Source organism: Perissodus microlepis, chromosome 17 (genome assembly GCF_051167445.1).
Source record: "Perissodus microlepis isolate ML-2025 ecotype Zambia chromosome 17, ASM5116744v1, whole genome shotgun sequence".
Classification (NCBI taxonomy): Eukaryota; Metazoa; Chordata; class Actinopteri; order Cichliformes; family Cichlidae; genus Perissodus; species Perissodus microlepis.
In genome coordinates, this window is record NC_140477.1 from 33,209,849 (window position 1) to 33,223,724 (window position 13,876).

Consider the following 13,876-nt stretch of genomic DNA (forward strand, 5'->3'; position numbering starts at 1 on the left):
GGGTGTCATTGAGCTAGCTGTTGACCATTGAACGGTTGGAATATGGCGGTTGGAATATGGCGTGCATGTGGTCGGCTACTCAACGTTTGGCGGTACAGTTGCATCAGTACAATCAGTTCTCATCTTCTAGGTGTCAGTTAATGTTGCTGCTTCACAGCCTCTGGAATGCCATATTTAGGCACGAGTTGTCCTTGGGCCGTATTTAAGGGCTTATGGCATTGGCAAGACGGGGATGTCATTCCAACTCGCCAACTTTACCAATAAGCATGGTTCCTGCTGCAAAGGGATCAAGCCCAGTGGGTGAAAATGAAAAAACCAAAGTGAGTAAAAACAAATCCATTGAGATAGTGGGGGGAAAGCCAAACAATGCACAAAACACAAAAAAGGTCAGTGGGACGTTAAGTGAGTGTATTGACTAAAAGAAATTTTAAATCCAATTCACTTCCATTCAACTAAAGATGAACTGCACCTGTCTGTCACTCAGTAACCACATGTGTGATTATGGGTTTATTGCTTATATTGTTTAAACAAATAAGAGAAGGACAGAAGAAACAGTTGAAAATCTAACACATGTAAGAGTAATGATAATACTGTAGCAGTGAGCATAATCTAAATAGAGGGTAGTGAACAGCACAGTGCTAATGCAAGTACTGCCTTCCATGTGTTGTATATGACTTCTGTTTGGACTGTTATCTGAAGTGTAGCAACAGAAGGAAATGTTTTATCTACAGGTAAGTCAAAAGCCAGACCATAAACTGTACTGTTCTCAGTCAGCATTAATAATAAACTTAAAACCCGAGCAGTAGAAGATTATACACCACACACACACACACACACACACACACACCTGACCTGGCAAGATGAGCCAGCAGCGTGAATAAGGATCAGGATAACCGTCACATGATGGCGTTTGTGCGTAATCTCCTTCAGACGGGGAGGTCGGCTTTGAAGCTCCAGCACATCCTGATCTAGACTGACACTCCGGCCCTCAGAGTGCACTCTGAGTCTTCACTTTGCCTTAATTTAAGAAAAAAAAGAAAAGAAAAGAAAAAGCGTTTAACTAGCTTCACAGTGTATCTGTGGGGTTCAGCGAGGCCAAGTTCTGCTTTCAAAACAGAGCAATCCTAATCGCACAAAAAAGCCATGAGAGAGTTCCAGCGTAGAGCTACTTGAGAGTAAAAATAAAATAAAACAAAAGTAATGAGAACGTTTAAACGGAAAATTCTGAACTGATATAAATGTTACTATAAAAAAATAAAGTAAAGCCTAGTTATCCACGGATTTAGACATTTGTGTGTGTTATGTAGCACTGGTGTAGTGTTTATGTGGTTTGACTATTGTAAATGTATCAGAGAGCGCCCGTGGTTTTCCAGCGAGGGAAAGTCAATCTGTTTGTACACAAACCACGTCACTGTGCGTAAAAGGTCTCCACCCTCTTCCTGCCTCTTTGCTGGTTTGGGCTGATGCAATGTTCATCTATAAAAGGAAGAGCCCTCGCCCCTTTTTTCTAGCAGAACAGGGTTTTCTCTCCGAGCGCGCCGCATTTCTTGGACTTTGATTCAAATAGTCAATACATCGAAATTCTTTTCGCGTTTTTGCCTCGGTTTATTTATCTTTTTGCTCCTTGGCCTGTTTCTGTTTCTGCTTTTTAAAGTCAGATCTGGTCTACTAGTAGGCCCATTCATTCATTCAAAATTTCAGTCTTTATAAATATATATATATATATAAAACCCTAGTCTTCTCAAGGATCAGCTGATTTTTGTAAAGAAATCGTCTGGACGTTTTTTTCTTCTTACTGAAAGGATCTTCAGGCATCCTAAGACATCTTCAAAAGGTAAGAATGTCGACATTCTCGTTTACAGTCAGAGGGAAAATTGGCGGATGTGGGCGGAACAGTATTTGAAATTTAAAAAATCAAATCTTTACCAGTTTTAACACACTGCACAGTTTCTGATTGTACATTATTACAGCATTTTATGTCTTTACCTTTTTATTTTTAATGCGAGGTATTTTCTTTAATTAAAAATCGCCTGTTATCGGGTGTTAAAAGCTAATCAGTGTGAAACAGAATGATTTCCTGTCACAGTACATGTGCAGATCTCTCACTAAAGACTCATAACATGTCATTGTCTGAGAATCCCGAGGCGTTTTCTCTTATTAGGTCAGCCCTGATCCAAATAAATGAATAATGGAGTGTCCGCTTGACAGTGATGCTGCAGTGCTGGGCATGTATTAGGACACGGGCTTTTTACTGCCACACAGATCACAAAACACACACAGTGCGAAATGGAAGACATAGAAAAGTGTCTCTTGTGTGTAATCTGAAAAGGCTCTAAAGATAACCCTGCGCCTGAGCCACGGCCGCTGCGCAAAATGGGAGAGCCATGCCCATAAAGGGACAACACGTGTCATTGTTTCCAGTGGAGCCGGTCGGGTCATGGGAATAATGGCATTAAATGGCTCTGACCATTTAATGCCATTGTGGCTCTGTTTGGATCTTTATGTGCGTAAAAGTCATCCAAGAAGGTTATTTTACTATATGCCCGATTTAGACAGCTATGTCTGATTGTCACCTCGTTTTTGTTTCATTGGCAGTTTCTAAAATGTGATGTTTCAAGAAAAAGGAAAGTGAAAAGTCCAGATTTTAAGACGATTTTTAAGGGGGAAATGTGCGCAAAGTGTCACATTTGTCCGCGTGTACTGCGGCTTTTTTCTTTTGTATGTGTGTGTGCCATTCAGTATCTATGGAAGAGTTGGGGTGATGCCGGTCTGGTATTTTTCCACTGCCGGTGCGTCACCCCTCCTCCCTCCTCTCTTCTTCCTCATCTGACTCCGCCGTAGCTAAAGCATGGTCACGTGGTCTCAGATTCCTGAGTAACGCTGCGGTGGAGCCACTATAATATTGATTATTCTCAAGGCAGCGTGAACGCGCACAGCTAGAAATGGAGGGGAAAGACTGAGGAAATGACGCAGTATACAGAAATATAAGAAATACAGTTAATTAACAGTTAAAATAACTTTTTTATTTTTTTTTTTATTTATTTTTTTTTTTAGCTTTAAAATGCCAGAGATGAGAGATTTCAACAATGCTCCAGAAGATGACAGCAGCAGCTCAAACAGCAGTGAATACCCATGCCCAAAGAAGGTGCCACTGGATGGGTAAGGCTCACTTCACACACACTATAGTGAAAAATATATACTTAAGAACTGAAAACTGCACATGGTATAAACCACACTTCACAAAAATAACTCTTGATTCTTCTCTTTTCTTTTAAAGCCAATACCCCGATTTTGACGCAGAGTGCCAAAACTTCCTCCCTGAACACACGGGCAAGAAGAAGTATGCTACTGAATCTGTAAGAGCTTCTCTTTTTCCTCCAGCACATTTATCTTTCTCCTTTAACCAGTGATGTGATGTCTCATCTTGTCCTAACCGTCCTGCGTCTTTTCCACAGCACCAGGGTAGTGCCTCCTTTGGCATGTCCGTCTTCAACCTGGGCAACGCCATCATGGGCAGTGGCATCCTGGGTCTGTCCTTTGCCATGGCCAACACTGGCATCGCCCTGTTTGTGTAAGTATCTATTACTTATGTCTGTCCAATGCAAAGAGGCAAAAGGAAACAAACAAAGAAACTCCTTAAGCTAACACCAGAGTCAAGAGGTTAAGATGTAAAGAACACCAAATAAGCATGACTCAAAACTGGTGTGTTTTTATTTCATAATCCGTATTCGGCTCAGACGAGCACGGGCAGGTATGGCTTTGTCTGTCGCGTTGGTGTGACAGCTTGTGCTGTAGAGCATCTCTGCACGACGACTTTTCGCCGCCAGCAGAGTGTTAATGTGTCCTTTATGCAGCTGCTCGACCCTGAGAGTCAGGGTTGAAAGTTTACAATTGTTCATATGTTGCTCAGCTGAAGTACCAGCAATCTTGAGATTTTTTTAAAGTGCATCTCATTGTGAGTGATAGTGCCCCCTGCTGGTTATTCAGCACATTATTTGTGTGTGTGGAAACACTGAAGCCACCTTGCATCAGCCGCGTGCTGCATTTCTTAATTTTTCCCTTTTAGCCCTCCGTTTCTCACTCACGCTGGCAGCATCTGCTGGAACTTTTCACAATCAGCCTGTCAGCAACCAATTGAAAGAAATCAGATTATTGGGTCCAAAAAAAAAATCTAATATTTTTTTGAGTCCACTCGCAGTATTCGACATCTCTGGGAGTCAGAAACAAAAGGGAGTGGCAGGAAAAGCAGCTAAGTCGAGGTAATCCTGCTGCTCCACGCACGAGTTACGTAAATGGAGAGATAATGTACGCTTGCAGGAGATCATGAATGGAGCTGCAGCTGACCAGTCTGATCCCTGCATCTGCAGGAAGCTGGGGATTACAAACACCTAATGGCTCCTACCCAGCTGACAAACCTTGCTACCTGCTCCTTATGTCTCTGTGTTTATATGCTGAAGTACTGTCTGGTGCTAGTAAAACAGATCAAGCCTTTGCAAACTAAGATGAGACAGAATAAGGACGTCATAGACAGACGAGCAGCCACCAAAGCAGCTGGACACACAGCTGAACATTGCATTTATCAAAGACAAGTCTCAGAAGGCCAGGAGATTTACTTTCATCTGAACTATTAATAACGCCGAGTGTACAGTGCTGCCTCTGCAGCATCCCAGGGGCAGGGAAACCTTTCGTCCTTTGGATTCCTGCTGATGCTGCTTGTGACTCAAAGAACTTAGAGTTCTGGGTTTGTTTTTGACAAGGCAAACTTGCACACGTTCAGGTCTCGAAGGAAACACTAAAGGTACTGACACTTTGCTCTTGGAGCAGAAATCATCCTAACGGCAAATTCTCCCAAAACACACGAGATCTGAGCCATCACAAGAGAGAAGGGATGTGAGACATGATCAGTAGACCCTGCACAGCAATATGTGACCTTCACGTCAGCCAAATGTCAATGTGTTTGTTCACCAGTCAGGAAAATACATTTGTCATTCAACTGGCCTTCAAAGGCCCATGTTCAGCACTTCAGCCTTGATCAGAACATTTCATCATTGATTTTTCTGCTTTTCTTTTTTTAAATCTCCTAATTATATCAAGGTCGCAGGTAAACATACAGCTAAAGCTCTCCCTTGTCTCTTTACAGGATTCTTCTTGCATCTGTCGCCATCTTCTCCTTGTATTCTGTGCATTTGTTGCTGAAGACGGCCAATGAAGGGGGTAAGTCTATCAGACAAACATCCCCAAATGCCAAGTGTGTATTTTTTAAAAATACTGTTGTTCTAAATCCACAATTCTTTGTGTATTTAGGTGCACTGGTGTACGAGCAGTTGGGTTACAAAGCCTTCGGGACACCGGGGAAACTCGCAGCCTCCCTCTCCATCACCATGCAGAACATTGGAGGTAAGAAAAATGAATGTTATGTAACTGTAATAGATCCAACATGTGCTCACTCAGAAAGCTAAAACACTGCTCCTCTGTGTCTGCAATGAGAGCATAGAGGGGGGAAGGCACGGGGGGAAACCTTGGTTGATGGAAACCAGCTTGTTTTGTTTGTTGGAAGTAGCTTCCAGTAAAACCTTGAGTCATTTTACAAGCATGCCATGATTCTTTTCTTTGGAACATCTGGGCCCCTTGCCAAATATTAGAGATCGCTATTTTTATGGCAGAGTTTCCTCCTTTTCTTTTTTCTCCCTCAGTTTTACAGGAAAATGTGCTAACTGCTGTTGTTGTTGTTTTTCTGTTTTTTCCCCAACAGCCATGTCGAGCTACCTCTACATCGTGAAATACGAGCTGCCCACTGTTATAAAAGCTTTCACAGGAGCCAACGACGAGTGAGTGACTTTGATATTTTAGCAGCTTCCACACACAAACGCAGGTCTGGAAAAGTTAGAAATGACTGCATGTCTGTGCGCACCGCTCCAACAGACACAGCGCCTCAAACTGGCCGACATGACCTCTTTAAAGGCACCGTGTGGTGTTTTCTTGTAAACAAACATAAGCTGTGTTTACATGAAGAGGGGAAAGTCATACAAACACTGCTGGATGGCTCCACTAGCAGCTAAACGCTCTGCTTGGTGGCTTTGAATTTTCAAGCTTTATAGTAATACTAGCCATTTCTTCCTTTTTCATGTTTCACTGCTTTATTACACCTAACACAAGAAACACTGCTGAAACTGGCGCATTACTTATATGAATATTTTTAACAAATCAAATGATGAACCTGGAGGTTGTAGACTTATTTCCAAGAAATCCAAGGACAAATCAGTCAAGCTGGCCTCTGTCCAAGGAACATCTGATTCGATTTTGGTAGTGGTTCAGATCAGACCACCAGACCATTTGTCGTGCAGCCAAAGATGTAGACTAAATGTCAATACAGCATGGTTTACTCGCCCCAATAGGAATGTTTGCTGGTTGCACTAGGACTACAAAAGGGAGGTGTTGGTGTTGGTGAAAAAAATAAATTCCCAGAAGGAATGAAAGAGAACCGGAATGCCCGAAAGAAGCACTCGAGGTGGACATGTTAAGCAAAATGGCTGCCAGTTGTTTTTCAAGTACTGAGTGTCGGGGAAGGTGAAGCAGCGCCTTTGTCGCTCTGCTTGGAGCACAGGCTGTGTAGGAGGACTGTCTGGCTGTTTTTAAATGGACGGACAGTGTTCTGTCTTTCTGAGCGGCTCTTTCAAAGAGCCCTTTTAGAAAATGCAGCTGGTGCCGCACAGAGATGGAGCGCGGGATGATCTCACCGCCACCCGGCTTCGAGTTTAAAAAATTGATGTAGTTCGCTCTCCTCTGTGCCGCTTTGTTACATCTATTTTTGTAAGCTATGCAGTCATGCTTGCGGAGGCCAGTTCTTGTCAGCTAGTGCACAGAGGCCTGGCAAGACGTGTCAGAGCAGCAGCTGAGAGGTTTGATCAGTCCTAAAAGCTGCAGAGGATTTCACAGGAAAGTAGATTCAGCGTGCCGCTTTCGGCATCACGGAGCTAATTAAATTACTTGTGGTCCTGGTTCATCAGTTTGTGATAAGATCAAAGCTTCTTAATATGCAAGATATACACAAGAAAGATGATAAAACTAACAAAAAATTCAAACTCATTGACAGTAGATTTCACAGTAGAACACTGCAAAACAACCTGTGTTGCCCCTTTAACACAGCTACAGAAATCTTTACCTATTCATTGGTGATCTCCATTAGCTAACACTGACATGCTCTGTCTTGTATTTCAGTCAATGGTACGTCAACGGTGACTACCTGGTGTTGCTGGTTAGTGTTGGCATTATCCTGCCCCTGTCGCTGCTAAAGAACTTAGGTAAGGAAAGTGTGTGTGTGTGTTTTGTGGGTGGGTCCTGCGAGTCAGATGCATTTCTGAACAGGGTTGGGTTCAAAGTCAGTGACGCACTTGCATGTGTGCAAGATTTCAAAAGCTTTAAAATCTTAATAGCGTAGCGTGACGTGATAGAGGAGGGCATCGCTAATGATTGTGTTTTTCACTCTTTCAGGTTACCTTGGTTACACAAGTGGTCTGTCACTGCTGTGCATGGTCTTTTTTCTGATTGTGGTGAGTATGACACACCTTTCCTCATTCCTCATGTTAGCGCATCACCGCACATCCTTTACGCACATCCTTTGGCCTGTTCTTGTTTTGCCAATTGAGTTTCAGTCTTCCAGTGAAATCCCTTCCTCCTACACAACAGAGCGGGATTCCTTTGTTTTAAACAATGTAGTCAAATGAATTCATTTAATAGTGGAACAGGACAGCACAACAACAGTCAAGTCTTTGTTTCTGATCATGCCGTAAATGTGGTTTTAATGAACCTTTGCTTCTTTACAATAAGGAGCTAAAATGGGAAATTTGCTCTCTGCTCCTTCAAGGTGATCATCAAAAAGTTCCAGATCCCATGCCCTCTCCCTGATATTCACGACGACAACTCGACTCATTCGTTGAACATCTCACACAGCTTACACAGCGACAATACTTCTGACGAGGACACCTGCAAGCCAAAATACTTTATCGTCAACTCACAGGTAAAGACTTAGAACATCTGTAGAACTGAAATAAACCATAATGAAATCATTTCTACTTTTTAGACGTTAGTTATAATGAATTTTTTTACCTCCCTAGACTGTTTATGCTGTCCCTATTATTACCTTCGCCTTTGTGTGCCACCCCGCCATCCTGCCCATGTACGACGAGCTCAAAGAGTGAGTATACACTGCCGTCTAAATTTCCCTGACATATAAAACACAATTTACAACTTTTTTACAGTCATTTTTGTCTGCTGTCTAAATAAAACATGTCTTCAACTCTCTGCTGAACAGCCGTTCCCGCAAGAAGATGCAGAATGTCGCCAATGTTTCTTTCCTGGCTATGTTCATCATGTACCTGCTGGCTGCCCTTTTTGGATACCTGACTTTTAACCGTAAGTCAAGACAGTAAAAATGTAAATATGTACACAAATTTTTTACACGGGGAAAAAATGTAACCAAATTTAGTTTCTTGAGGCTGTTAATGTCAACACACACCTATACCAGTTCACAAGAAGTTATACGAAATGTTAAATGGGCTCTGTCATCTAAGGTTAAGCGAGAAACTTTCAGGAACAGTAGTTATGCAAGACTGTGAAAAAACCCACCTGATGCCACTGAGCAGTGTGCTAGCATGTTTGTGTTCCCGCGCGTCATGACAAAAACAACTGATAGACCACCAAGAAATGTTCCTGGAACTTACCAGCAGTTATACAAGAGAGTGATAGTGAAAACTGTGACAGTGTGGCGTGCCCCCCCCCTACCAGTTTGTAGTCGGGATGAGTCGACATTGCGAAATGACATTTGTTTTACCTACTTAAATACTCCTAAAACAACATAGAAGTCGCCAAAGAATTTAGGTGGTGTGTGGCCGTAAACCTCTTGCTTAAATATACATGTAACAAAAAAATGCTTTTTTGTTCTAGTAAAACACTTATTTTACATTAAAATATCATAACAGGGTGTTAAAAATGAAACAAAATGTTTTTTGTTGCTGTGCATGCTAATGTCAACCTACAAACCTTTGTAAAACCACAAGGCTTAGCAAACCATTGTTTCAGTTAGCTTAGCTTGCGGTTTACCTAAGCCACTTGGCTACATGTTTATTATGTGGAACATAAATTTTAAATGGGGAAAATTTAAAAAATCTGAATAAGCACACAGCTTAAGGCAAAGGAAAATGTAAAAACTAGACCCCAAAAAACAGAGTCAAAACATGTTTGCTTTTTTCATTAACTGGTTAGCTTAGCTCGATCCAGAGACGTCTCTGAAGCGCGAGCATTTTTCTCATTATTATTTTACTATTTATGTAGTACAGATTCTTAAAAATATAAATAGCGTGTAGCCAAATTATTATACTAAGATAAGCTAATTAGCAGCTACTCCCACCTTTACACTGATTGCAAAGATATGAAAGCGGAATTTAGCTTGTCATGAAGCTAATTTTTATGCTATTAATCCTAATGGCACATATACACATAAAAATATGGGTGATATAATATATAAGGTTTTACTTACTTTGCGTTTATAGAACTTCATAATAAAAAATCTTTGACTAACAATGCAAATTTAAATTTTTTCTAAAATTTAATTTATAAAATGGTATCAGGTTCTAACCATTAGTTATCCATGTACAGTCCTGTAGATGAGTAGATGACTTTAACCCTGACTTAAGTGGAGGACATCTGTTGTCTTTGTCTATAGAGCACGTGGGAGATGAGCTGCTGCATACCTACACCAAAGTGTACAAGTTTGATGTGCTCCTGTTGATTGTCCGTCTGGCCGTGCTGACCGCCGTCACCCTTACTGTCCCTGTTGTCCTCTTCCCTGTGAGTTTGAAAAAAAATGTCACAGAGATTCTAAAATATGAATTACTACAAATAATAGGTCATGTGGAATAACCTCCCCGTGTCTTTCTCATTGTGCAGATTCGTACCACTGTCAACCACCTCCTGTGCCCTTCTAAGGAATTCAGCTGGGTTCGCCACACTGCCATCACTGTGTTCTTGCTGGCTGGCACAAATGCCCTGGTTATTTTCGTTCCCACCATCAGGGACATCTTTGGCTTTATAGGTATGTGTCTGCATACAAGATACTGTAATAACATCTTAGCAACAGTAAAAGAAAGGATTGTGACTAAAATGCCAAATATCTTTACTCTGTCAGGCGCTTCTGCTGCTGCCATGCTCATCTTCATCCTGCCTTCAGCTTTCTACATCAGACTGGTCAAGAAAGAGTCCATGAAGTCTAGGCAAAAGATCGGGGTAAGATGGAGTTCGATGAAATGAACAGTTTTGGAACTTTACACTTATTTGTTTCCTTGCCAAGAATTCGACACGGTTGTAGCTGCAGTAATTAGCCCTTTAGTTTAACTTCATATTAAGCAAACACTTGAATTAACTCTGTTCAAAACCACAATTCTTATGCTTGATTGTTTTTTCTTTAATTCTCATATTTTTAACTAAAGGATAACACAAATAGTGCAACAAATGAGCTTTATCTTCTGCATTGCTAAGCTAAAGTAAGATAATTAGCTTTATACTGAACCGAAGACAACAAATTACACATTTGTTGAACTGTGAAAGGTTTCATTTAACTTGGTGTGAATGAACACATTAGCTAACTGTGATCTTATTTTCCTCTCTAGGCATTAGTCTTCCTCATTCTCGGTATCGTGGTCATGCTTGGCAGCATGACCCTCATCATCCTGGACTGGATCAAGAACGCCACAAGCGACAGCGGACACTAAACCTCCAGCTCTCCTGCTGTGTGCTGCTGGCTCTTCGACATCCTTGTAACCAACATCAAACCTATTGTAAACAAAGAAAAACACAAGAACTCACTTCATGTTCAGCATTGACTCGCTGAGCGACGGACCATGCCATTCCAAGAGAATGTATCTGAACTTTGTACAGTATGCTGTGATAGACCACAACGTCGGCGTTTTACTTTTTTTGTTTGTTTCTCTTTTTATTGCAACTTTTTTCATCGTCATTTTTGCTCGTTTTTATTCTTCGTGTTTTGATAGTTTGAGGTATGGGGCTTTGTTTTGCTTTTATTTTTGAATAGTTACTAAAGGTACAGCTGAAAACAAAATTCTTTTAACGTGCCTCACGCCACAGAAGAAATAGTTCAAAATAGAGCTTACGCTCAGGTACGCTGCAACTGTGTCCTCTGAGCTCGGCAACAATAGATCCTGCTGACAAAACAAAAGAAAAACCTTGTGAATTTTCCAAATCCTGACAAGTGGGAACAGACTTGAAAGTTTAACCTTCTTAGTTACGTTCTTTACAACAGTTTTTCTTTTTTTTTTTACTTTGCCAAAACTGTGTTTGTAAAGCATAATTATATAGTGAAAAGCACTTAAAATCAGCACACTTGACAGTTTTCACAGGCAAGGCCTAACACAGCCTATTTCAGTATTTGTACCAAGCCTCTGCAACCTTGTTAACAGTGTCAGCTTTCCTTGTAAAACTGTGCGTCACTCAACAGAACCTGCCCTTTCAAACCCAGCACTGGGCACTGCAGAGGTTCTTGCGTGAGGTCTCTCCTGAAACTGTATTTAGTCTTTATAACCTGCTGAAGGTCTGCGCAGCGACAACACTACTGCTTTGAGAAGGCCTGCGAGCCTCCCGGTTCCACTTCCCCCACTCAGGGGTTGTGGGAAACTTGAAATTTTTTCTTTATGGGAGAATACTTTGAATTTTGACCACATGCCGTGGTTATAAGATACCTGTTAAACTTGCAAAAAAAAAACAACCTAAGAAACAACTAAAAACAGGTTGCACTCTTGAACACCTTCAACCAAACAATAACGAACAAGAGAGCTCGACGCGGATTCCTTCCCACCGAGTGGAGAGCCTGTCGTAGATGGCACACTGTGCTTCCAACATTCACACGTCACCGAAATGTTGTCATCTATTTATGGAAGACCGTGAAATCAATGTAATTTAAAATATTTTACTATATTTATATAATATTGTACGTGTACATGTATATGTGTATATATATATGTATATATATATCTATTGAGTTCACCTGTAAATATGCTTTTTTTTTGTACAATGTTGTATTGGAGCTGTAAAACAAAACAAATCCCAAGGTGGTTAATACCGAATTTGTTTCAGTGCATCGGAGCTTCAGCGGTTCTTCTCCGTTAAGACTGACTGAAATTCTCGTTTAGGAACTGTGTGAAAGCCCCGTTGTTGAGCGGTATCAGTCTTCTTTTCCTTTTTGGCCCCTGAACACAAACACAGCAAAATGTTGTTTCTGCACATCTCCGCTTGAGAGTACATCAACCATCTCTTGACCTCAGGAGCAAAGAGGGCTTTGCCCATCAGTGTTACACTGTTGTTTCAATGAAACACTATGTATATCCTGTAATTACTGTCCAAATAAATCAAAGACAAATGGTAACTTGAGCTGTGTACACTCTTTCTTGTCCTCTGTTGGACTGTTTTTTTTTTGTTTTTGTTTTTTTTTTGGGGGGGGGGGGGGGGGGGGGGATGTGGAAGAACTACTATGTTTCGTTTTTTTTATGTCCAAAACTCCTATGCACTTTGCTAAAGAGACAGACCAAGTTCAGCTTAGATAGACCCAGGCCATATTTTGCTGTAATACCATTTTGTACCATGAGATGGTGCAGCAGGTCAATGTAAACTTTTTTATCAATGAAAATACATTTTTATTTACAACAACAGTGTGAGAAAAGGAAAAGCTTCATGAGGGAAAAGAGCAGCTAAAAAAAATTAAAAACATCTGTCAAAAAAAAACACTGCCGGTGTCACCCCTCCTCTCTCTTCTTCCTCATCTGACCTCATCTGGCCGTAGCTAAAGCATGGTCACGTGGTCTCAGATTCCTGAGTAGTGACCCATCACTTCCCTTACCTGTGGCACCTGGATGTCTCTCTACCACATACAATGTCCCCACTTTGAAGGTGTGATAAACATAAGGCTCACTTGTGATAACATTCTACATGCATGCAACTAGTTTCTGTCAAAAAACCCTTATCTTCAGTATTTCTAGGAATTAGAATTTTTTTTTTTTGAAATATTTAAACTCCTCCAATTGGAGGAGTTTAAATATCTCGGGGTCTTGTTCACGAGTGATGGAAGAAGGGAGCGGGAGATCGACAGACGGATTGGTGCAGCGGCTGCAGTGATGCGGACGCTGTACCGGTCTGTTGTGGTGAAGAGAGAGCTGAGTGTAAAAGCAAAGCTCTCAATTTACCGGTCGATCTACGCCCCTACCCTCACCTATGGTCACGAGCTGTGGGTAGTGACCTAAAGAACAAGATCGTGAATACAAGCGGCGGAAATGGGTTTCCTCCGAAAGGTGGCTGGCCTCTCCCTTAGAGATAGGGTGAGAAGCTCGGCCATTCGGGAGGGGCTCAGAGTAGAGCCGCTGCTCCTCCACATCGAAAGGAGTTGAGGTGGTTCAAGCATCTGACAAGGATGCCTCCTGGGCGCCTCCTGGGTGAGGTGTTCCGGGCATGTCCCACTGGGAGGAGGCCCCGGGGCAGACCCAGGACACGCTGGAGAGAATATATCTCTCGGCTGGCCTGGGAATGCCTTGGTGTTCCCCCGGATAAGCTGGAGGAGGTGGCTGGGGAGAGGGAGGTCTGGACTTCTCTGCTTGGGCTGCTGCCCCCACGACCCGGCCCCGGATAAGCGGAAGAAAATGGATGGATGGATAGATATTTACTATATGCAATAATGAATTTCTATACATTTTACATCAGATGACCACTTTGGTTGTAAGATTCAGATAATTATTTATTAAAAGCTAGACAATTAAAATGAAAATAAGAAAGAAAAGTATTTCTTTGTGCCCCCCTTTCCCTGTTAATGCCCTACCTG

The 13,876-nt window shown here is 41.7% G+C and overlaps 1 protein-coding gene across 1 annotated transcript; it reads left to right on the forward strand.

Annotated features, from left to right (window-relative positions):
• Positions 1-1,469: 1,469 nt before the first annotated feature.
• slc38a2 (solute carrier family 38 member 2) lies at positions 1,470-12,433 on the forward strand. The gene is made up of 16 exons (XM_084910176.1): positions 1,470-1,834; positions 3,055-3,159; positions 3,278-3,356; positions 3,456-3,571; positions 5,141-5,214; positions 5,305-5,397; positions 5,753-5,828; positions 7,219-7,301; positions 7,492-7,550; positions 7,865-8,017; positions 8,115-8,194; positions 8,312-8,412; positions 9,722-9,846; positions 9,946-10,090; positions 10,184-10,281; positions 10,665-12,433. The coding sequence occupies exons 2-16, from the start codon at positions 3,062-3,064 to the stop codon at positions 10,764-10,766; spliced, it is 1,482 nt and encodes a 493-aa protein (XP_084766302.1). The 5' UTR covers positions 1,470-1,834; positions 3,055-3,061; the 3' UTR covers positions 10,767-12,433.
• The last annotated feature ends 1,443 nt before the right edge of the window (positions 12,434-13,876 follow it).